The sequence below is a fragment of the Gallinula chloropus genome, assembly GCF_964237585.1.
Source record: "Gallinula chloropus genome assembly, chromosome: 29".
NCBI lineage: Eukaryota > Metazoa > Chordata > Aves > Gruiformes > Rallidae > Gallinula > Gallinula chloropus.
The window spans coordinates 1,235,246-1,256,789 of record NC_140114.1 but is presented as its reverse complement, the minus strand read 5'-3'; the positions used below and the strand labels follow the sequence as shown (position 1 = coordinate 1,256,789).

At 58.3% G+C, this 21,544-nt stretch overlaps 4 protein-coding genes across 4 annotated transcripts; all 4 read left to right on the top strand.

Annotated features, from left to right (window-relative positions):
- The first annotated feature begins 406 nt into the window (after positions 1 to 406).
- Positions 407 to 1,454, top strand: LOC311202217 (protein S100-A4-like). The gene is made up of 3 exons (XM_084276759.1): positions 407 to 435; positions 877 to 1,030; positions 1,201 to 1,454. Exons 2-3 carry the CDS (start codon positions 893 to 895, stop codon positions 1,363 to 1,365), a joined length of 303 nt encoding a protein of 100 aa, XP_084132885.1. The 5' UTR covers positions 407 to 435; positions 877 to 892; the 3' UTR covers positions 1,366 to 1,454.
- A 4,372-nt stretch (positions 1,455 to 5,826) lies between these two features.
- Positions 5,827 to 6,412, top strand: LOC311202117 (protein S100-A7-like; the record flags this gene model as incomplete). Its single annotated transcript, XM_084276662.1, has 2 exons — positions 5,827 to 5,979; positions 6,194 to 6,412. The coding sequence occupies 2 exons, from the start codon at positions 5,827 to 5,829 to the stop codon at positions 6,410 to 6,412; spliced, it is 372 nt and encodes a 123-aa protein (XP_084132788.1).
- Positions 6,413 to 9,017: 2,605 nt separating this feature from the next.
- LOC311202116 (protein S100-A7-like) lies at positions 9,018 to 11,154 on the top strand (the record flags this gene model as incomplete). The annotated part of the gene is made up of 3 exons (XM_084276661.1): positions 9,018 to 9,027; positions 9,973 to 10,181; positions 10,990 to 11,154. 3 exons carry the CDS (start codon positions 9,018 to 9,020, stop codon positions 11,152 to 11,154), a joined length of 384 nt encoding a protein of 127 aa, XP_084132787.1.
- A 4,470-nt stretch (positions 11,155 to 15,624) lies between these two features.
- On the top strand, positions 15,625 to 17,498 carry LOC311202065 (protein MRP-126-like). Its single transcript, XM_084276593.1, has 3 exons — positions 15,625 to 15,656; positions 16,335 to 16,493; positions 17,148 to 17,498. The coding sequence occupies exons 1-3, from the start codon at positions 15,648 to 15,650 to the stop codon at positions 17,340 to 17,342; spliced, it is 363 nt and encodes a 120-aa protein (XP_084132719.1). The 5' UTR covers positions 15,625 to 15,647; the 3' UTR covers positions 17,343 to 17,498.
- The last annotated feature ends 4,046 nt before the right edge of the window (positions 17,499 to 21,544 follow it).

Here is a 21,544-nt window from a genome sequence, read left to right as displayed (position 1 = left end):
TGAGTTAAAACCAGGCAAAACAACCCCAAAAAAACCCCCCAACCCACTCCCAAAACCTCAGCACAACAAGAACCCTGTGCACAAACCCCGTGCAGATGGGGATTGACACCCCCCTGGTCCTGGGGATGCTCCTCAACCAGGTGGTCCCCACCCAGCCCTGGGAGGGGGATCCAAGGGGGGCACATTTTGCTCTTCCTAAGCCAAACCAGCCCCTGTTCAGCACAGGAGAAGATTTTTTGGGGGGGAGGAGGGCTACTCCCAGGGTTTCCCTCTCTTCCTTTGCCAGCCAATGTCCAGGCAGGCGCTGGAGCAGCGCTGGAGCCTCCCCACCCCGGGGAGCGAGGGAGGTGTCCCAGGCGGGGCTATAAATGCTGGGGCCTGACTCAGGCTCTCCTCCTGCTCTGCCCGTCCTTGGCTGCTTCCTTCCAACCCTTGGTGAGTTGCTTGGGGGTTTATTTTTCATCCCCTCCCATGCTCTGTTTGCCCCCCCCATTCCCCCCCGCCCCTCACCCTGCTGAGCTTTCCAGACGCTGCCAATGGGGGCTGAAGCCAGATGTGATTGAGGGGCTGGGTTTTGCCCCCTCCCAAGGGTTGGGAAAGCTGGAGCAGGAGGGGGGAGCTGCTGCCTCTCCCCCCTCCCTGCAGTGCCATTCCTTGCCTTGTTTCGGGGAGGTGGCTCAGCGCTGGCACCAGACGGCACCGCCCAGCCTGGCTGCTGGCAGGGGACTGAAATTAGGGAGGAGACGGCTGGGAACGGGGCACTGGAGCTGCTTTGTGGGCTGGGGGGTGCTGGGACAGACCCCCCCCTCCCCATTACGAGGTGGTGTGGGGACACCAGACTCTGCCCTCACCCCCTTGTGCTGGTGGTACCTCCAGGCTCGCTGCCGTCCCCATGGCGTGTCCCCTGGAGCAGGCGCTGGCCGTGATGGTGGCCACCTTCCACAAGTACTCTGGCAACGAGGGGGACAAGTACAAGCTCAACAAGCAGGAGCTCAAGGAGCTGCTCACCAAGGAGCTGCCCAGCTTCAGCGTAAGCCTGGGGCAGGGCGGGAGGGTGGGGGGGTACCACATCCCACCAGCGATGCTGGGACTCGGGGGTACCACATCCCACCAGTGATGCTGGGACTCAGGGATGCAGCTCGTGATGTCAAACTCACATCTTAACCCCCCCCCACCCCCCTTTTTTTTGCCTCCTGGCAGTCAAAAACCTCTGAGGCCAGTTTACAGCAGCTGATGGGCCACCTGGACTGCAACAGTGACAATGAGGTGGACTTCCAGGAGTACGTGACCTTCCTGGCCTGCATGGCCATGATGTGCAACGAGTTCTTCCAGGACTACCCCAACAAGATGCCACGCAGCAAGTGAGCACGGGGGCACCGGCCCCCGGCTGAGCTGCCACCCCCCAGAACCCTCCCACCAGCCTCCTGATGCTTTTTCAATAAAAGTTGTTTTAAATAAAGTCCTCTGTGTGGGTTTTTTACCCCAGGGACCCCGTTTCCCACTTCAGGGACCCCATTTCCCACCCCAGGGCCCCAGTTTCCCACCCCAGGGCCCTAGTTTCCCACCCCAGGGACCCCGTTTCCCACCCCAGGGACCCCGTTTCACCCATCCAGGCACCCTGCTTCCCACCCCAGAGACCCAGTTTCCCATGCCAGGGACCCAGTTTCCCACCCCAGGTACCCCGTTCCCCACCCCAGGTACCTTATTTCCCACCCCAGGGCCCCCGTTTCCCACCCCAGGGCCCCCGTTTCCCACCCCAGGTACCCCGTTCCCCACCCCAGTGCCCCCGTTCCCCACCCCAGGGCGCCCGTTCCCGTTCCCTTCCGGTGTGTTGTCGGTACGGGATAAGAACCCGGCGCGTTTCCGTGCTGCAGCCACCCCACGGATCCCGGGAAACCGCCCCGGGGCTGATCCCCGCCGGCCACGTCACTGTGAGTCAGCTCAGGCTCTGCCCTGCAGCCCCCCGCCCTGCAGCCCCCCGCCCTACAGCCCCCCGCCCTACAGCCCCCCGCCCTGCAGCCCCCTGCTCTGCAGCCCCCTGCCCTGCAGCCCCCTGCTCCGCAGCCCCCCGCCCTGCAGCCCCCCTGCCCTGCAGCCCCCTGTCCTACAGCCCCCCGCCCTGCAGCCCCGTGCCCTGCAGCCCCCCACCCTGCAGCCCCCCTGCCCTGCAGCCCCCTGTCCTACAGCCCCCCGCCCTGCAGCCCCGTGCCCTGCAGCCCCCCCGCCCTGCAGCCCCCTGTCCTACAGCCCCCCGCGCTGCAGCCCCCCGCCCTGCAGTCCCCTGTCCTACAGCCCACCGCCCTGCAGCCCCCTGCCCTGCAGCCCCCTGCTCTGCAGCCCCCTGTCCTGCATCCCCCTGCCCTCCAGCCCCCCCGCCCTGCAGCCCCCCGCCCTGCAGCCCCCTGCCCTACAGCCCCATAACGGTGCATCTGTCTGTCCCCCCTGTCCCCCCTGTCCATCCCCCCCACGCCTGCTGCTCCACAGGGCAGGATCTTCCTCCCTGGGAACTCACCCAGACCCTGAGCGAACCCTTGGGGTGCTGGGTTCATTCCTGCTGGGGTGGGGTTGTGGTGTGATGCATGAGGAGTGGCTTCCCCCCTGCACCCAGCCTGTCACCCCCCCCTTTTCCTGGGACACTCAGGAGGACTCAGCCCAGGGCTATAAATACCAGGAGCCACGCAGGCTCAGCGTCCCTTCCCTGCTCCGGGTCCCATCCTGCTCACGTCTGTGAGTCTCCACTCCCTCCCTCTGATCCCCCCCTTCCCGAGCTGCTGTGGCCAAGCTGGGCTTGTGTTCCACCTCCAGATGTGCAGCATCCCCTTTCCAGATGTGGATGTGACCCCCACCCTGCCTCGCTGGGAGCCAGACCTTCGTCAGTGGGCTCAGAGCTGCCCCCAGACTCATTGGAGAGTGGAGATGCCACAAAGGTTTTGCTTACCCCCCCTGGGGTACCCCCCTCCACCATCCTGGGGGGCTGCACCCCATGAATCACCCCCCAGCCCCACCTGACTCAATGCCCCAGGGTGCTGTGATGGTGGGGATGGAGAGAAGCCCCCTGCCCACTCAGAGCCAGACCCTGGGGGCTCCACTGAGCTGGGGCTGGGGAGGGGGGGTCTTGCCTCCTGCTCCCCCTCTGCCCAAATGGCACCAGGACAAGCTGGAGGGTTGCACAGCATCCCTGGGGTGGAGCAGGAGGGATGTCCAGGATGTTCCCCACTCCCTCCCTGCCCCAAGGCTGGATCAGCTCCGGGCTGTGCCGAGCTCCCCTCCATCCCCACACCTCCCACAGCCCTGGCATGGACTAAACCCAGACCATACCAGCAGAGAAAGAGCATTTCCAGGAGCCTTCCAGCCTTCCAGGTGCTGCACCGAAGGAATGTGAAACGTAGAGCAGGATGAGGGGCCCTGGGGGGGTCTGGGGGCCTTTTCTAAGGACCTTTTGGAGTTTTTTAGTAATTTCCCAGTGCAGTTTTGCTGCTGGTCGATTTTGAGCCTTAAATAAATAAAACCTCATGGATGGCACTGGTTTTCCTTTTCCTGAGGGTGAGTGGGAGGGATTTAGTTGGGAGGAGAAGGGGGAGGGACCTGCACCCGGTGCTCACAGCCCTCAGATGGACCCTGTTGGGTGTTGGAGATGCTCTGCCTGTGCTCACATCCCTCAGATGGACCCTGTTGGGTGTTGGAGATGCTCTGCCTGTGCTCATGTCCCTCAGATGGACCCTGTTGGGTGTTGGAGATGCTCTGCCTGTGCTCACATCCCTCAGATGGACCCTGTTGGGTGTTGGAGATGCTCTGCCTGTGCTCACGTCCCTCAGATGGACCCTGTTGGGTGTAGGTGATGTTCTGCCCATCCCACACACCTGGCTGCAGCCCTGGGTTCTCAGGACCTGCTCTGCCAGGAGGTTGGGGTCGAAGCCCATCCCCAGATGGAGGATGCAGAGGTTGCTCCCTGAACCTCAGCTTCTGAGAGCCAACGCTCACCCAAGCATCAATGTCAGGCCAAACAACTCAGGTATCCATCCCACCAGGCCCAGTGAAACACTCTCTGCACCCCCACCCCAGAGGTCGGCGCAAGGGACCCCCCCAACACCCCCTTGTCCTCACCAGTGAGTATCTGGAGCCGTATGACGCTGCTCACAGACATCCCGACCTGCCTGCACCCATCACACCCCCTGTCAGCGCCCTGCGCCACGTCCTCGGGGCTGGACCTGCTCCATCCCTGCAGCACCACCACTCCCACCCCCACGGCTGTGCTTGGCTACAGCCCAAACACCAACACCCCCACGGCGGGTTCCCGCACCGGAGCGTGGGCTGCTGTGGCACGGCAGCCCCACGCCTGTGCCGGGAAGCCCCGGGGTGTGGGTATGTGGCTTCAGTGGCAGGTTGTGTGGCAAGGGGTGGCACAGGGAGGCACAGAGCACCCCAACCCTCGGAGCACACGTGTGCCTCCTCCTTCACACCTTCCCACACCCCTCCCATCCCCGCCTTGACCCCCGCGTCCCCCCGCTCAGCCCCGCGTTGGGATGCGCCCAACTTCCTCCACCGTACGACCTGTCCCTTTGGTTCCCTCTTTTGCAATTTAAGCTGTTTTCTGGCACCAGTTCCTGGTGCTCTTGGGTTGTGAGGCTGACAGGGAGATGTTTCACCACCCCTTGTCCTTCCCAGCTCCTCAAAACATTCGGCTACACCGGTCCCACCACAGCCTTGCGCATCCTTGGGCACCAACCCCCCAAAGTTGTGTAGGGTTTAGGTGCCAGTGCTGAGCACTGGGAGCATCATGAGGTGTCCCACAAGTTGCAGCATCCCTCCAACACCTGGGCAGAGGTGTAGGAAGAGGCTATTGGCAGTGGTTGCCAATATCCTCACTTATCATGAGGCAGCAGTTCCGGCTGCCGGGAAACGCTGCGTCTCCCAAGCGCCTGTCAGGTTCCCGGCACGCTGGCGTGCCTGGATTTGTAGCATATTTCCTGGCTGCATGGCCAACTGTTAGGAAATGGCTCAGGAGGTATGGTGCTCATGACTTTAGAGGGGTGCCTGGGGGGGTGGGATGCGTTGGGTATCCCCCAGCCCCAGCGCAGAGGCGTGCCATGGGTGGGCACCGCACCTCCAGCCAAATCCAACCCAGTCAGGGCAGTGATGAACCTCATCCCCCACACTGGGAACAACTGGTGTCATCCCACTGGAGACCCTCACCCAGGACCTTTTGTGTCACCCGGAAAAATTCCTCTCCCAACACCTCCACAAAGACCTGACCCCCCCCACCCAAACCCTGCGGGAACCTTCCTGCTCCTGGGAAAGCCCCTTGACTGACACTGACCCAGGGTGATGTCTCCCCACAAATAACCTCTTTTGGGTGCTTCCTTGTTATGTCCTAACGAGTTTGGTGTGTCCCCTCCCTCATTAGCAGTGGGAGCAGCCTGTTCCTGGAGCCAGACAAGAAGTCACCTCCTGGGTGTTGGTGCTCAGCCTTGCACAATTCCTCAGGTTATTGCCCCAAAGGAGATTTGAGGGTGTCACAGATCGTAGCTCAGGGAGAATATAAAAAGAGAGGTTGCCTCCACCCTGCAGCCACTGCTCCTGCCTGCTCCTCTCCTCCTGTGCACTGCAGAAGCCAGACTCAGCTCCTCTTACAGGTAAGGAGGTCCTCAGCAAACCAGGATTTGGGCTTGGAGCCACTGGAAGTGGCACTTGTTCCAGTGACACTTCCAGTGACACTTCCACTTCCAGGGGATGAGCCCAACCAGCCTGGCTGGGGGTCCCAGAGGAAGGATGGATGTCCTTCTCTGATGGGATTTAATGCTCTGTTGTTTGTCCCTTCCTAGCAAGATGAAAAGCGACCTGGAGCTCGCCTTGGAGTGTGTTGTCAGAGTCTACCACCGGTACGCGGTGAAGCACCCCATCGATGACTACCTCAGCAAGTCAGAGTTCTCCTTGCTGCTGAAGGAAACCGCCCAGCCCTTCCTCCACAGGACTGTGCCGGTAAGAGCCCAGCATCACCCAGCTCTCCTCAGGCTGGCAGGAGCTCACAGGAGCCTGCCTGGGGCAGGGGGTGGCCAAGACCCTCCCCAAAGGGAGAGAGAGGGTTTTTTTTCTGGGTGTTCCCTGAAAGTGTGGGAGCTTCATGCCTGGTGGGGTGGCCCTGGACCCTGCTGTGCCTGAGGTTTGACTCTTTCTCCTGTGTGCCTTGCTGCAGCCCAACACGCCGGTCAATGACTACATCAACAAGCTCTTTGCCAGGGCCGACCGCAACCACGACGGCCGCCTCAAGTTCACCGAGTTCCTCACCACGCTGACTCGCATCGTCATCGATGCCCACAACATGTCCCATCAAAGCCCCAGGGGCCACGAAGGGCACGACCACGACCACGACCACGGCCATGACCACGGCCACGGCCACGGTCCTTCCAACTGAAAGGGTTCCCAGGCTGCCTGAGCCCATGGGATTCTGTCCTTCCAGCAGCATCGTCCCTCCTGTTTGCCTGCAAGCAGGGACAGACCTGTAACTGAAGGTCCTTCATCTGATTCTGCCTGTGGCACCAAAATAAAACCTCTTTCTTCAAGCACCAAATGCATCTGTATTATGTGTCTGGGGGGGGGGGAGGAAAGACACAGGGGATGGGACACAACCCTGCTCCCAGAACAATTGTTGCTGAGTCCCACAGTCTGCACACCAGGCACTGGCACGCTCCCCGCTGCCTTCCCAAGGCTCAGGGGGTTCCCAGCACCTGCACCTTGGAAGATGTTGGGGTCTGTAGCACCCCATCACGCTGGGGATGTTCCTAGTACCTGCACAAGCCACCCTTTGCACCAGGTCCAGGACATGGCATGGGTGAAGCACAGCCAGGGGATGCTTCCTTAGGTAGATGCCAGGACAAGGCTCTGGTTCTGGGGGTGCTGTGTTCTGGGGGTGCAGTGTCCTGGGGGTGTTCTGGGGGTGCAGTGTCCTGGGGGTGTCATGTCCTGAGGGGTGCTGTGTTATGGGGAGTGCAGTGTGCTGGGGGTGCCGTGTCTTGCAGGTGCTCTGTTCTGGGGGTGCCATATTCTGGGGATACAGTGTCCTGGGGGGTGCAGTGTTCTGGGGGGTGCAATGTTCTGGGGGTGCAGTGTTCTGGGGGTGCAGTGTCCTAGGGGGGAGATACACAATGCATCTGCGATCTGCAAAGCAACAAGTGCTCACCTGGTGACCCCCAACACAGCAAAGAGTGAGGCTGAGGAGCTGCTGAGGGCTGGTGCTAACTCTGAACACTGGAACGGGATGGTTTTGTTAGTGTGGGGAAACAGAGTCCCCCCCAGGTCACACCACACTTAGATCCCACTATGGGAGCGATAAAGGGCTCTTGCACCAGCTGCATGGGGTGTGAAACCCCCAGACTCAGGAGGCTCCATCATTTGCTCTGACTCCTCTATCCCTCCAGAGCAAGAAGTTGGATCTGCTGATCACAGAATCATGGAATCCCAGACTGGGCTGGGTTGGGAGGGACCCCGAGGGTCCCAGAGCTCCAACCCCCTGCCACAGGCAGGGACACCAACCTCCAGGCCTGGAGCTACACAAGGTTGCCCAGGGCCCCATCCAACCTGGCCTTGAACACCCCCAGGGACGGGGCACCCACCCCCTCTCTGGGCAGCCCCTTCCAGCCCCTCACCACTCTCTCTGGACAGAACTTCCCCCCAATCTCTCCTCTCCCCCTTCCCTCCTCCAGCTTCACCCCATCCCCCTTGTCCTGCCATTATCCACCCTTTAACAAGCTGATTCCCCTCCTGTTCCTGGGGTCCCTTCAGGGACTGGGGGGCTGCAGTGAGGTCCCCCCACAGCCTTCTCTTCTCCAGGCTGACCCAGCCCAGCTCCCACTTTACGGATCCTCTCCATCTCAGGATATTCTCTGAGTCTCTGATTTCCAACACGGGCTGGAACCAGAGGCCTGGCCCAGGTGAAACCAGGCCGCGGCAGGAGGCCGCGTGGGGCTCTCGCAGGGTGATTTGCACTCAGTGACACACAGGATCGCCCTGACTCCCCAAATTTCCCATTTGGGGACCAGCCCTTGTCCCTCAGAGGCAGACGTCATTCGTGTCCATGTCAGGGCACCCGGATATCACCTGGGCACCCACGTTCCTTGTGGGACTAGGCCTCCCCCGCAGGCCGGGAAAGGCCGGGAATTCAGAGCCCCACAGTCCTGCCTACGTGGGGACTATGCAAATACACGGGGCAAACCCCAGCCTCAGCTGGGGAATGAGGATGCAATTTCAGCTCATCAACAGCCCCTAATGAGTTGAGCAGGGGAACAAAAAGAAGCAATAAAATGACTCAGGGATACCAGAATTAAACTCATGCAACAGTTCTTGACACTGCCCCTGGGGATACGCAAGAAGCATCCTCAAACAGGAATGGCCACCCATTTGTTTTTCTGTTCCTAACCCCTTCCTGGAAGCTATTGTCTTATTTTTAAACCTTTTCACAGTGCCTTCATTCTTCTAGGACCTGTTCTGCTAAAGCAAGGTGGGTGGCATGGAGGTGACTCTTGCAAAACACCCCACACCCTGACCTCAGGTTTTCTTCTTGGTTTATGCCCCCTGGTTACCTTCACAATGTTTCTAAAGCAAGAGGAAATGATGCAAAAATGGAAAATAATGGAAAATACTCCAGGAAACCATTTATTCCAAGGTGGATGCCACCTTCATCTTTCTCAGCATCCAACCAGCTAGAGTTGTAGGAAAAATAAGAAGAGAGATCACATTAAAAACAACCCAAGGGGCAAAATTATCCACATTTCTCTGAAACAGCCCAATTTTTTGTCTATACCAGCAAAATTTTCAGCACAAGGCAAAACCCACAAGGTTTTTTGGTGACTTCTGCCAAGATGGGCTTGACCTTTCCGCCCATGCCGAGGCGTGCCGGTCCATCCCATGTTTTTTTGGCTATCCTATGTCCATCAAAGCAGCAGCTCAAGCCCCATTGGGGAAGTGAGGTGGTGGGGTGGAAGGACAACATTTTCAAAGGCTGGTGGGTGCAACCAGGAACTATGTGTGAAGGTATGAGGTGGGGAGGGGTTCTTGGTGTTCCCACCTTGCAATTTCCAGGTACGGGAAATGCTAACTCAAGCTGCAGCTTGCAGCAGGTGTGTCACTAGCTCTGTTGAAAGAGGACCTCAGATAGGTATAAAAAGGGCTGTCCAGGCTCTTGGATCAGCACAACAGACCCATCCTCTGCACAGTCTCCTTGGACACAAGGGTAAGTGACACTGCAGTGGTTCTTCTAGGAAATAGGATGAGAGAGAAGTGATTTTGGGTATCGCTTCGTGCCGTGCCTGAGTTACTCCAGGGTGATTCCAGCTTCCTACCCTACCCCTTCTTGGGTCAGGGTGGGAAGCTGACTACAAGTTTGACTACAAGGGCATGAGGGGGAATGGGTTTAAACTAAAAGAAGGGAGGTTCAGATGGGATATTAAGAAGGCATTATTCACTATGAGAGGCACTGGAACAGGATGCCCAGAGACCCAGTGCTCTGGATCCCTGGCAGGGTTCATGGCCAGGTTGGATGGGGCTTTGGGCACCCTGGGATGGTGGGGGGTGTCCCTGCTCATGGCAGGTTCACAGGGAGAGGTGGCAGCAGTCAGGCAGATGCTGCAACACAGCCTGTACCTGAGCTGTGCTCCCTGCTCGGTCCTCCTCGCTGTACAGGTACAGGGTATCCTGATGGGTTCATCTAACTCACATTTCTAAACCCAATTATTACCCACCCAGCACTGAGGAGCCACCAATTGCCCCTGGGGCACCCTCAGCCCCAGAGAGACAAAGCTCCTGGCACAGATCAGCTGGGGAGGTGTGGTGCAACCCTCCCATGGGGTACCTGAGGTGGGCAGCCAAGGGCATGGCACAGGGTTCCCAATTTCATAGACTGGTCTGGGTTGGAAGGGCCCCCAAGGATCACAGAGCTCCAAGCCCATGATTTCCTGACTCTGAGGTTTCTCCACACAGTCTTCAGCTCAGCCATGTCTGCAAGCACCACAGCCACTCATCACGAGGCCTCGCAGTTCCCTGGAAACTGCACTCTGGAGGCGGCTCTGAAGACCATCGTGGACGTCTACCACCAGTACAGCACCCAGGAAGGAAAGATGGACCTTCTCAGCTTCAATGACTTCAAGACATTGCTGACTGAGCAGGCATCGAACTTCCTGGCGGCTTGTGTGAGTGCCACAGGGGCTGTGCTGTGCTTCCTGGAGGGATGCTGTCCTTGGGGGAGAGGGGGGACTGGGTGGGGTGGGGAGGGGACACAAGGCTGCCAGTGTCCGGATGCTTCTAGGGGAATGGGGTGCAGTGCTCACCAAGGGCTTGTGGTCTACAGGCTGGGTTTCTGTGATCAGCCTGGAGAAGAGAAGGCTGTGGGGGGACCTCATTGCAGCCCCCCAGTCCCTGAAGGGAGCAGAGGAACAGGAGGGGAATCAGCTTGTTAAAGGGTGGATAATGGCAGGACAAGGGGGATGGGGTGAAGCTGGAGGAGGGAAGAGGGAGAGGAGAGATTGGGGGGAAGTTCTGTCCAGAGAGAGTGGTGAGGGGCTGGAAGGGGCTGCCCAGAGAAGGGGTGGGTGCCCCATCCCTGGGGGTGTTCAGGGCCAGGTTGGCTGGGGCCCTGGGCAACCTTGTGTAGCTCCAGGCCTGGAGGTTGGTGTCCCTGCCTGTGGCAGGGGGTTGGAGCTCTGTGACCCTTGGGGTCCCTCCCAACCCAGCCCAGTCTGGGACTCTATGATTCTGTGATCAGACCCAACTTGTCCACATGCTGTGGGGACCATCCCCACTCATCCCTCCTGCTACTGCAGCCAAAGGGGGTTGGGACAGGAGCTTGTTCACCTGGTAGGAGCAGGTCACAGCCATCCTACATCTTCCAAACCCTTCCCAGGGCACAGCAAGAATAAAGCCAGCTCAGTTTCCCTTCATCCTGGGTGCACAGCCTGGGGAGGGGGCCATGCTAACACCGGTTCTGTCCCCCAATTTCAGGACAGGAACAGGAGAGGCTATTTGCTCCAGCTCTTTGGAGAGACAGACTTGAATGGTGACAAAGAGGTGTCCTTTGAGGAGTTCACCATCGTCTTGTCCAAGCTGGCTGACGATGCCCATCGCATCAGCCACGGGCAAGACCGCTGTAAGCCAGACAAGGACTGAGTCCCCACGCACGCCCCGTGACACACTCAGAGGGGTTTGCTTGTAGAAGTTGGGGGTCTAGCTGCTTTCTGTCTGCTTGGATCACTCGCTCTTCAGAGACAATAAAGCATCACTTGAAGTTCCCTGCGTCCTTCCTATCCTTTCACATCCATCTCATGGATGGGGAGGGTGGGCACCAGCTGGAGCTGTGGGATAAAGGCTTGCCTAAATGAGGCACCCCAAAAAAAACCCATAAAGAAAGAGGTTTATGGATCAGGATGTGGTGGGTGGACAAGAGGTGTAGAGCTCAGCGTCTGGTCTGAGCCAAGAGGGCAGGGCTGATGGGCTAGGAGGGTATTAATGACCAGGAAAATACTGGTTTCCAGTGCTTGAGCTCTGCAAGGGTTTTAACCATCAACTGTGACATCCATCAGCCACATCAGAGGTTTTCCTCCTGGCAGAAGTCCTCTGCCTAAAGCAGGAAGAGCAGAACCAGCCTGGCCTGGGGACCTACCTCCTGTCTCACCCATCCTCTCACAGCTTTTTCCTCCTTGGCCATGCCAAGTGCATCCTCTGGATGCAGAATCACAAGTGAGCAGGAAAAGGATGCACTAATACCCATGACAACAGCAGCTGACAACAGAACACAGCCTTTGGCACACAAAAACCCAAGCCAGGGTGCTCACTGGAAAAGAAAAAGACACACCCCACCCCCCCAGATATTCCTGTCTGTATATATAACTTCCAGTCCATGGGAAATTCTGAGATTTCAAATTTTCCCCATAAAATCCCAGTGAAAACTCGAGTTTCACAGTTTCCCCCCTCCCCCACAAGTCATCTGGAGTGCTCCCTCCCAGTGCTGCTGAAGGACTTGCTGCCCAGCCAGGATGATGGTTTCCATCTCGGAGTTTTCCAACAGTAAATCATTCTCACCCTGACAGACTCCAGCAGGACACAAAGACCTTGGCTGAGCCCTCTGGGAGAGGTCTCAAGGCACCAAAAAACCCTGTTTCTGGCTCCTAAATATTCCCTAACCCGACTTTTTTTCCCCTCACCATGTATTTGGGTACCACCATCCCAACAGGACCTAGCAGCAGCTGCCACAGCACAAGTGAGAGCAGCACAGGCAGCTGTCATGGCCAGATCCAGCCCTGCAACCCCGTGGAGCTCCAGGAAGGCTTGGAGAGGGTCCAGCACCCTGTCTGTACAGGGTCTCTCATCTCCCTTTGGACTGGACCAAGGTTGTACCTGCCAAGCAGCTCAGTTTGTGTGGCTGATATGGCTGAGAGACATGGGGATGCTTTTTGGCTTCAGCTAAAGGACTGGGAAGTTGTTTCCCTTGCAGCTCCAGGATGGGAAAACCTCTTGGATGCTCCAGCTCCTGTGGTGGTTGCTCATTCCAGGTTGCAGCTGGAGCATCCCAGTTCACTCCAGGTTGCAGCAGGAGCATCCCAGCTCATTCCAGGTTGCAGCAGGAGCATCCCAGTTCACTCCAGCTTGCAGCAGGAGCATCACAGCTCCAAGGTGCTGAGGAGCCAGGACTCAGGGTGCATCCCCAAGCTAAAAACCACGCCTGCCAAGCAGAACATCCATTCTGTCCCCATGCTGGGCTGAAACCTGCTGTGAAACATGTCAAACCACGCTGTGACCAGCCCTGCTGTGCCGCCTTCCCGCGCCAGCCAGCCGCTTGCCCGTAAAATGTGGGTTTTGAAAGAGTTTTGCAACCATTGCCAAGCACAGGGTGCCCTGCTCAGGCTCCAGCCCGCGGGGCACAGCCAACCTGAGTCACCTCCAACCACATCTTTCGCTGGGCCGTGGCTACCGGGCGCCGTCTGACGCCTCTTCCCACTCCTTCCCCTCTGCAGCTCTGGCAAGGAGAAGTTTGCTCAACCCTGGTTTCCTTGGGTTGCAAGTGCACTGCAGCTGCTTGAGCATCTTCCAGGAGCAGCTGGTTTCCTCTGGAGGAGGTTTCCTCAGCAAGAAAACCCACTGAGCCAGGCAAAATGTTGTGCTAGAACATGTTCCTCTGGCCCTAAGCAGTGTCTGGGCTCCTCCAACACCAAAGTGACTGTACCAGCTTTAAAAAGTAAATATTTGGAGTGTTGTGTCCAGTTCTGGGCTCCCTGGGATCAAACAGCCAGGGATCTCCTGGAGAGAGTCCAGAGGAGGGACAGAGATGCTGAAGGGGCTGGATCATCTCCCCTCTGAGGAAAGGCTGAGGGAGCTGGGGCTGTTCAGCCTGGAGAGAAGAGACTGAGAGGGGATCTGATCAATGGGGATCAATATCTGAAGGGTGGGACACAGGGGACATGGGCAGCCTCTGCTCAGTGTCTGTGGGGACAGGACAAGGGGCGATGGGCTCAAGTTGGAGCACAGGGAGTTCCCCACCAATGTGGGGAAGAACTTTTCCCCAGTGAGGGTGAGGGAGCCCTGGGACAGGCTGCCCAGGGGGTGTGGAGTCTCCTTCTCTGGAGAGATTCCAGCCCCGTCTGGACACCGACCTGTGTGCCCTGTCCCAGGGACCCTGCTCTGGCAGGGGGTTGGACCTGATGAGCTCTGGAGGTCCCTTCCAACCCCTACAACTCTGTGAGTCTGTCTCACCCCTGCTGCCTGGTGGGAACACCAGGGGGTCTGCCCACCACCTCTCTTGACAAATCCCTGGCCCATTCCATCCCCTGTAACCTCATCCTGGGTCTTCCCCTCCTCCAGCTGATAAAAAATGACAAAAACCTACAGTTTCCTGAAATTGCTACAGAACTCTGCAACCGAGGGACTGTCCCCCTGAAAACACCCCGTTGTGAAACACCCCGGCCCCTTCTCCAGCTGCTCCGTGCATCAAAGGGCTCTTGTTGTGAAATGCCAGTGAGGGCTGGGGTCCAGGTGATGCACTGAGTGTGGATGGGGGCTGCATCCTGCATCCCTGCCCCACATCAGCTCACAGAATCATGGAATCCCGGACTGGTCTGGGTTGGGAGGGACCCCAAGGGTCCCAGAGCTCCAACCCCCTGCCACAGGCAGGGACACCAACCTCCAGGCCTGGAGCTACACAAGGTTGCCCAGGGCCCCATCCAACCTGGCCTTGGACACCCCCAGGGACAGGGCACTCACCCCCTCTCTCCATAGGGGAGCTGCTCCAGCCCTCTGAGCATCCCCGTGGCTCCTCTGACCCCTCTCCAACAGCCCCACATCTTCCTTGTGTTGGGCCCCAGCTCTGGCCACAGGACTCCAGCTGGGGAGGGCAGAGCAGAGAGGGACAATCCCCTCCCTGTCCCTGCTGCCACCCCTCTGCTGATGGAGCCCAGGATCCCATCGCCCTTCCCAGCTGCAGGAGCCACTGCTGGCTCATGTTGGGTTCCTCATCTGCAGCTCCTGGAGCTTCCCCCAGGCCCATCCATGTCCCTGTTTTGGCCTCCACTTGGTGCCTGAGATTAGCATCACGTTCAGCAGGTTAAGCAAACCCCTGATCCAGTCAGCTGACTCAGCAGACAGAGCATTTTAATGAAGAAGGACTGGAAAATCTTGTTTTTCTCCTGATCTTTGCTGCTCTGAGCCAATGAATCTGCACTGGGTCTCTGCACTGCTGAGGAACAACAACAAATAGCAGCAAAAAAAATCCCAAAACAAAACAAAAGCCCAACCCAGAAAGTGAGGACAAAGTCTGAAAGAATCAAACTACACCTTGCAGCCACACCTGGTCTCCTTGGGTGGAGAAAAAAACTACCCTTGGCACAGGCTTGCCAAGCTGAGGAGGTGAAATGAAGGTCCTGGAGCCCTGGCAGCTCTGGAACCCATCCTGTGTTATTTGTCTTTCATGAGGATCTGCTTGCTGCAGGCAGGGGATGGAGACTCCAAGGCTGGGACGCTGCCCTCAGCACCAGCTCTGTCCTTACCCCTGTGTCACACCGTGCTGGGCTGTGGGGCAGTGGGATGCCAGGTTGGATGGGGCAACCTTGTGTAGCTCCAGGCCTGGAGGTTGGTGTCCCTGCCTGTGGCAGGGGGTTGGAGCTCTGGGACCCTTGGGGTTCCTCCCAGCCCAGACCAGGCTGGGATTCTGTGCTTTTGGGGTGCAGAGGGCCACACCTGTGGGCATCAGGGATGGGGCTGGTAGGAGGAGTGCAGGTGGGATGCTGAGGTGGGTGCCCTTTGCCTCCTGGCATGAAAAGACCCTCCTAAAGGGGGAGGAGAACAGGTGGCATTGGAGAAGGAACATTGATGGAGGATTGCAGCCCAAATAGCCAGGTGAAGGGGTGGAAGGGGACCCATCTGCAGGGACGTGGCCACCTCCCTGCCACCCACCCACGGTACGTGACACACCGGCCTTGCGGGAAAAGCCGCAGAGACCCTTTTAAGGAACTACCCAGGGGGCCTTAGGCAATGCCCAAGTATGTCATGAAGATGGACTGGAACTGGGTGAAACAGGCATTTCACAACTGGGGGATGGCCAGGCTATAAGAGATGCTGCCCTCGAGGACCAGCTCTGCTCCAGCCTGAGTGGACCCCGCCACATTGCCAAGATGAGCAAGGCAAGTCCAAGGGTGATATGGGTGTTTTGGGTGTCTCTGCTCTTTTCCAGGTGCTGGTTGGGCTGTTGGGTGTGTGAGGACCCCCAGGGAACCTCTCCTCACCATCTGAGCTGTGGACTTGCTGGTGGAAGACAACCATCTCCACTGAGGCTTGTTTGAGCACAACTCACAAGGAGAGATGTCTTCTCCTGGAAGAGGTTCCCCATGGCGCAGTCCGAGCAGGGGGGATGCTCCTGGACATCAGTTCCCCTCTCTACAGAGGTTTTTTCATCTCCCAGATGTTTTGGGAGCCTTGTTCTAGCAGTGCCTGGCTTGCAGAAGGGACATTTTGGTGTGGATACGAGCTCTTGCTTGGTTGCACATCCCAGGGCGTAAGCAGGCAAAGGCTGCCACCTCCTTCAGTCTCCTTTGGCTGGTAGATAAAACTCTAAACAAACAGCTCAAATTTAACCTCTCCCAAAAATAAGAATGGCTGAAGAAAACCAGGCTGTGTCCTCACCATCCTTGTCTGGTGTGAGGCAGGTGGCTGTACTGGAGCCTTGCTGGTTCACATCAGACTCCATCCATCCATCCATCCATCCATCCATCCATCCATCCATCCATCCATCCATCCATCCATCCATCCATCCATCCATCGTTGCTCCTGCCATTATTCATGTGTGATGGTTTCTCTTCCAGACCTCCCAGACCCAGGAACCCCTCTCCGAGCTGGAGAAGTCCATGGATGTCATCATCGATGTCTTCCACCAGTACTCGAGACGGGAAGGGGACAGGGACACCCTGACCAAGAAGGAGCTGAAGCTGCTGATTGAGCAGCAACTTGTGAACTACCTGAGGGTGAGTGGAGTCAGAGCAGGGATTTCTGTGGCCCTCATGGGGATCTCCATTGCTTGGAAATCTCCAAAACCTGGATTCACCCCCTTCCTGCTTTGCTTTCCTGCCCCAACACCTTCTATTGGGTCCATCCCTGCCCCAACACCTTCTATTGGGTCCATCCCTGCCCCAACACCTTCTGTTGGGTCCATCCCTGCCCAAACACGCTCTATAAAGAGAGTTGAAGGAAACCCTCATGGGCTTTGGTGAACCTGCAGCCAGATGTTCACCCTCATCACCTTGTCCACAAAATCAGGGTCGTATCACCATCTAGGAGTGATGATGTCAGGGATACCAGCTGAGGGGGTTTCTGTAGCTCAGCTGAAGCAGGAGGTGAAGTGTTTGTAAAACAACCTGCTAAAGGAGAGGTCTGTGGCTGACAGAACACCACTGCCATCATCATCTCCTCTCTGCGTGGTGCCCTCACAGTGCTGCTGGCCTGTTGCTCCATGACTGCTTTATGGATGCAGGTCAATCATTGCTGAGGATGGAGTGAGGCTGGAAACACTCATAGCATCAGCCTACTGGGCACCCAGGGAGGTCCCAGCGGAGCTGGGGAGGGGAAGCTTGAGCTGTGAGTGCTGGGATGTTGCCCTGACCCTGTCCCTTCCCCTGCAGCACGTGAAGAACAAGGCCACCATCGATGAGATCATGAAGGACCTCGACATCAACAGGGACGCGCAGATCAGCTTCTGCGAGGTGATGCTGCTCATCACCCGTGTGACCATTGCCACCCACGAGCACCTCCACGACGTTGAGGACCAGCAGCAGCAGCAGCAGCAGCAGCAGCACAAACACCAGCACCACCACTGAGGCAGCGGGCTGGGACCCCCATCCCAACCCACCCAGGCAGTTCCTACAGCCCCTGGCTTTTCCTGCTCCATCCCTGCTCACCTCCCTCCCTCCCTTCCCTCTTTCCTTCCTTAACCTTGACAGATTTGCTGCCAAATAAAGATTTATCTTGAAGATGTCAAACCTCTTCTCTGTGTCTTTGTGGGGTTTTCCTGGAGGCAACAGACCCCCACCTTCCCCTTGTCCTCTCCCAGCACGACTTTAAATCCACCTTGGAGATGGGCTATGGGTCCTCAGGGTGAGGTGGATGCCTGGGGAGAGCAGGGTTCACTGAGTGGGTGCTCACAGTACTCATTACATGAGGATGTGCTCCATGGGATGGGGAAAGGAGTATAGTTTGGGGAAAAAGAGCCTGTTTTGGCTTGAAATTACTCCTAGGACTGAGCTGTGGTGGTACATGAGGGCTGGAAGGAAGGATGGGGATGGATGTGGACCTTTTACTGGAAAAGCACACTTTTTAGGGCACTGCAGAGCCCCAGCCTGGGGCTGGAAGGGGGCTGTGGGGTGTATGTGTTTAGTTTTAGTACTACAACCAGCAGCCAGGTCTGATGGCTGGGTTTGACATGGGCAAGGATGGAGAACCCTGACCTCCTCACCCAGAGCATCCTGAGCTGGCACCAAGGAGCTGCCCAGCATTTTATATATATGTGTATATATATATATATATATATATATATATATATATATATATATATATCAAAACCCAGGAGTTTTGGGGAGTGCTGAGCCCAGGCTGCTGCAGAGCAGCCTCAGGCTGTGCACACTTAGAGCCTGGAGACTGATTTGTAAGTGTCTTTTTTGGGGTGGGGGGGGGAAGGGGTGTGAGGAAAAGGAACAGTTGTGATTTCCTAAGGGTGGGTGGAAGCCCTGAAATCGCTCCACTCCGGGGAGGAACCTGCCACCAGCTTCCCCAAACCAGCAGCACTGAAGCAAGACCCCCCCTACACCCCAGGGTAACACAAGAGCCCCACAAGTTTGCTTCACCCCCCCACCCCCAGCCAGGTTGCTTCAGTTTCCTCTGGAGCTGGTTTTGACATCTGGAGTGTGAAACACCTTCTTACAAGGTGGAACTCTGGTGCAGGGACCAGAACCCACCCAGACCCAGCTCTGCCTGAGCCCCCCCAGAGATCTACCCCCAGCATCCCATCCTGCAGCCCAGCGTGGGTCAAACACCCAACCCACGTTGGCACTTCAGGGTCTATGGAGTAGGTAAGACCCCCCCCCCAACACACAGCCAGGGGAGCCAGGTTATTGCCACCACCCTGTGAAGGCAGCAGATCACCTCCAAGAACAGGGTGTCCCCAGGGCTGCCCCATATGGGGGTTCACAGCTTTTGGGACAAGGCTGTTTGGGGTCCCACTTGAGGTAGATCAGCTTTTCTGGAGCTCAGCCCCCCCTGCCCGTTTGGGGGGTCAGCCCTTCTCCTCTCTGCAGCAGGGGGGTGTCCCCGTGCAGGAGCTGAGCACACAAATCTGGGTGCTTTGGAGCATCCCTCAAACCACCCCAGGAACTTCCCCCCCCAGGATCTGGACAGGAACCAGCCCTGAAGCTCGTGGGGCTGATGCAACAGGATATTTGCCAACGCTGGAGGACTTTACACTCCCCTGAAGCCCAGGGTGAGGGACTCCTGTTGTGTCACCAGCCAGGGCTCCTGGACCACGGCACCAGGGGTGGCAATGAATGAGCCACCATCACCCAGAGCCCAGCAGGACCAGGACATTGACACAGGGCTGTGGGCAAGCAGAGGTGACTGCAGGGTCCTCCCTTAATAGCAGAGCGACCCCCAAATCCAAACACAACCTCCGACCCCAACAGAGCCCACAGGTCCCAAAGTGAGGAGGTGCCCAAGGAGCGAGGTGTTGGGCACACCCCAACCACACTGTACCCCACGCTGCTGAAGGATGCTCAGTCAGGTTGATGGTGCCAAGCTGCCTTTTTTTGGGGATGGGGACTCCCCCTGGGTTTCCTCCAGCAGCCCAGCGCAGGAGGTGCGCAGCCCCCAGCCCCACCTCCATTTCCCCTGCCCCCTGAGGCTACAAGGCAGGATCTGACCTTGGTGTGCTGAAGACCAGGGTCCTGCTGCCACCTGGTGGCATTTGCCACCGGGGACGTTGGGGTGGGGAATCCCACACCCTGCCCTGCTCCCGGGTGGGGTGGGGGTTGGAGAGGAGCTCTGAGGAGAAGGACCTGGGGGTGACAGGGTGCCCATGAGCCAGCAGTGTGCCCTGGGGGCTGAGAGAGACAAGGGGATCCTGGGGGCATCAGGAGGAGTGTGGGCAGCAGGTGACAGGAGGGGATCCTCCCCCTCTGCTCTGCCCTGCTCAGGCCCCACTGGAGTGTTGTGTCCAGTGCTGGGCTCCCTGGGATCAACCAGCCAGGGATCTCCTGGAGAGAGTCCAGAGGAGGGACAGAGATGCTGAAGGGCCTGGAGCATCTCCCCTGGGAGGAAAGGCTGAGGGAGCTGGGGCTGTTCAGCCTGGAGAGAAGAGACTGAGAGGGGATCTGAGCAATGGGGATCAATAGCTGAAGGGTGGGACACAGGGGCCATGGGCAGCCTCTGCTCAGTGTCTGTGGGGACAGGACAAGGGGCGATGGGCTCAAGTTGGAGCACAGGGAGTTCCCCCCCAATGTGGGGAAGAACTTTTTCCCGGTGAGGGTGAGGGAGCCCTGGGACAGGCTGCCCAGGGGGTGTGGAGTCTCCTTCTCTGGAGAGATTCCAGCCCCATCTGGACACCGACCTGTGTGCCACAACCCCTCTGATCCTGTGATTCTGTCAAAACAGCCCTGGGGTGGCACTGCTCGTACCCTCCCAAACTTGCCAGGCTGGAGAAAAGGGTCTGAAGACCCCAGGGCTGGGTGTTGTGAATGACCTGCACCAGGGGGTTACAATCCAGCCGGGGCTGAGCTGTGCCTCCCAGGTGGGACCCATCCTGCCCACCACGCACCCCTTCCACCCATGGTTGAACTCCTCCACCTGCTGCAGACCCTCTTCACCCCCCCACAGACCCCTCTGCATGGGGTCAGCAGCCCCATGGCGCACACAGGATGGGTTGCCCAACGCCCAGCGCCGTCGCAACTGGGGACCAGATGTGTTGATAGGGATGAGCCACAGTGGGGTAAAACTGGTCGGTCCTGGGGTGCTGGTGGGGCCCGTGGCCAGGAGCTGACCTGCTGGGATGGACAAACAGGTACCCAGAGCCCTGCAGAGGCAGCCTGATGCTGCTGGGGACAGGAACGTGCCGCCGCGGGCTGGCACGGTGGTGGCAGCTGGGAGTAGCCATCGGATGGGCCTGGCTCAGCGTGATTCAGAGCAATTTTCCTCCCTAATTCCCCTGGTTCCCAGGGCGGATGTGTGCTCAGCGGGGCGGCAGCGGCGCAGGGAGGCGTGTGGAGGTTCTGGCTGCCATTGCCATGCGTTGCCCTCCCATCCTCCTCCGCTAGCGCTTCCTGCCCGGTGCGGTGGCATCCGCGCTGCCGTGCCCGCCCACCCCCAGCAACCCCCATCCTGGAGTCCTTCCCTCCCACTCCTGGGCACGTGCCGTGGCCGTGGCAGAGCGATGCTCTTCCAAGACTGTTCCTACAGCCATTCCCACCATCCTGAAGCCTTAAACCCTGAGCTCTTGGCCATCAGCGTGAGTCCAGCCCATGAGACAGCACCACTCCTTTGCCTGCTCATGGAGACGCATCTTGGGGGTCTTGGTCTCTCTGTGGGGTTTGTGCTGAGCAGCTTGGCAAGGCTGTACCCCAAAAAGCTGCAGGGAAAACTCTGCCCAGTTGCCTGACCATCCCAAACACAGCCCTGATGTGACTCCCCCAGGGCTTGGGCTCTCCCAAGAGCTCCAGAGGACCACAAGATGTGAGACTAGCTCTTGGGCTGACCTGTCTTCCACTGAAAGCTGGGAAGCAGAGGGCCTGCAGTGACTTGCTGCCTCTCACCTCACTGTGCCAAGGTAAAATTTAGCTCCAGACCGTGGTCTGCATCTCATTTACAGCCCACTTCATTGCAGAGGTGCCTTGCGCCGCGCTGGCAGTGTCAGCGGCGGGACGTGGGCGGCACAGGTTGGCTCCAGCAACCCCTCCTCTCCCAAACACGCTGCTCTGAACCCGGCCCTGCAGATGCTGCCTGGGAAGATTGATGCAGAGCATGATCTCACCTGGCTTCC

Excerpts from the sequence above, each read along its gene's own strand:
- LOC311202217 (XM_084276759.1), top strand. The coding sequence starts at position 893 with ATGGCGTGTCCCCTGGAGCAGGCGCTGGCCGTGATGGTGGCCACCTTC. Across the intron at positions 1,031-1,200 it reads AGGAGCTGCCCAGCTTCAGC|TCAAAAACCTCTGAGGCCAG; the intron begins GTAAGCCTGGGG and ends GCCTCCTGGCAG.
- LOC311202065 (XM_084276593.1), top strand. Across the intron at positions 16,494-17,147 it reads AACTTGTGAACTACCTGAGG|CACGTGAAGAACAAGGCCAC; the intron begins GTGAGTGGAGTC and ends CTTCCCCTGCAG.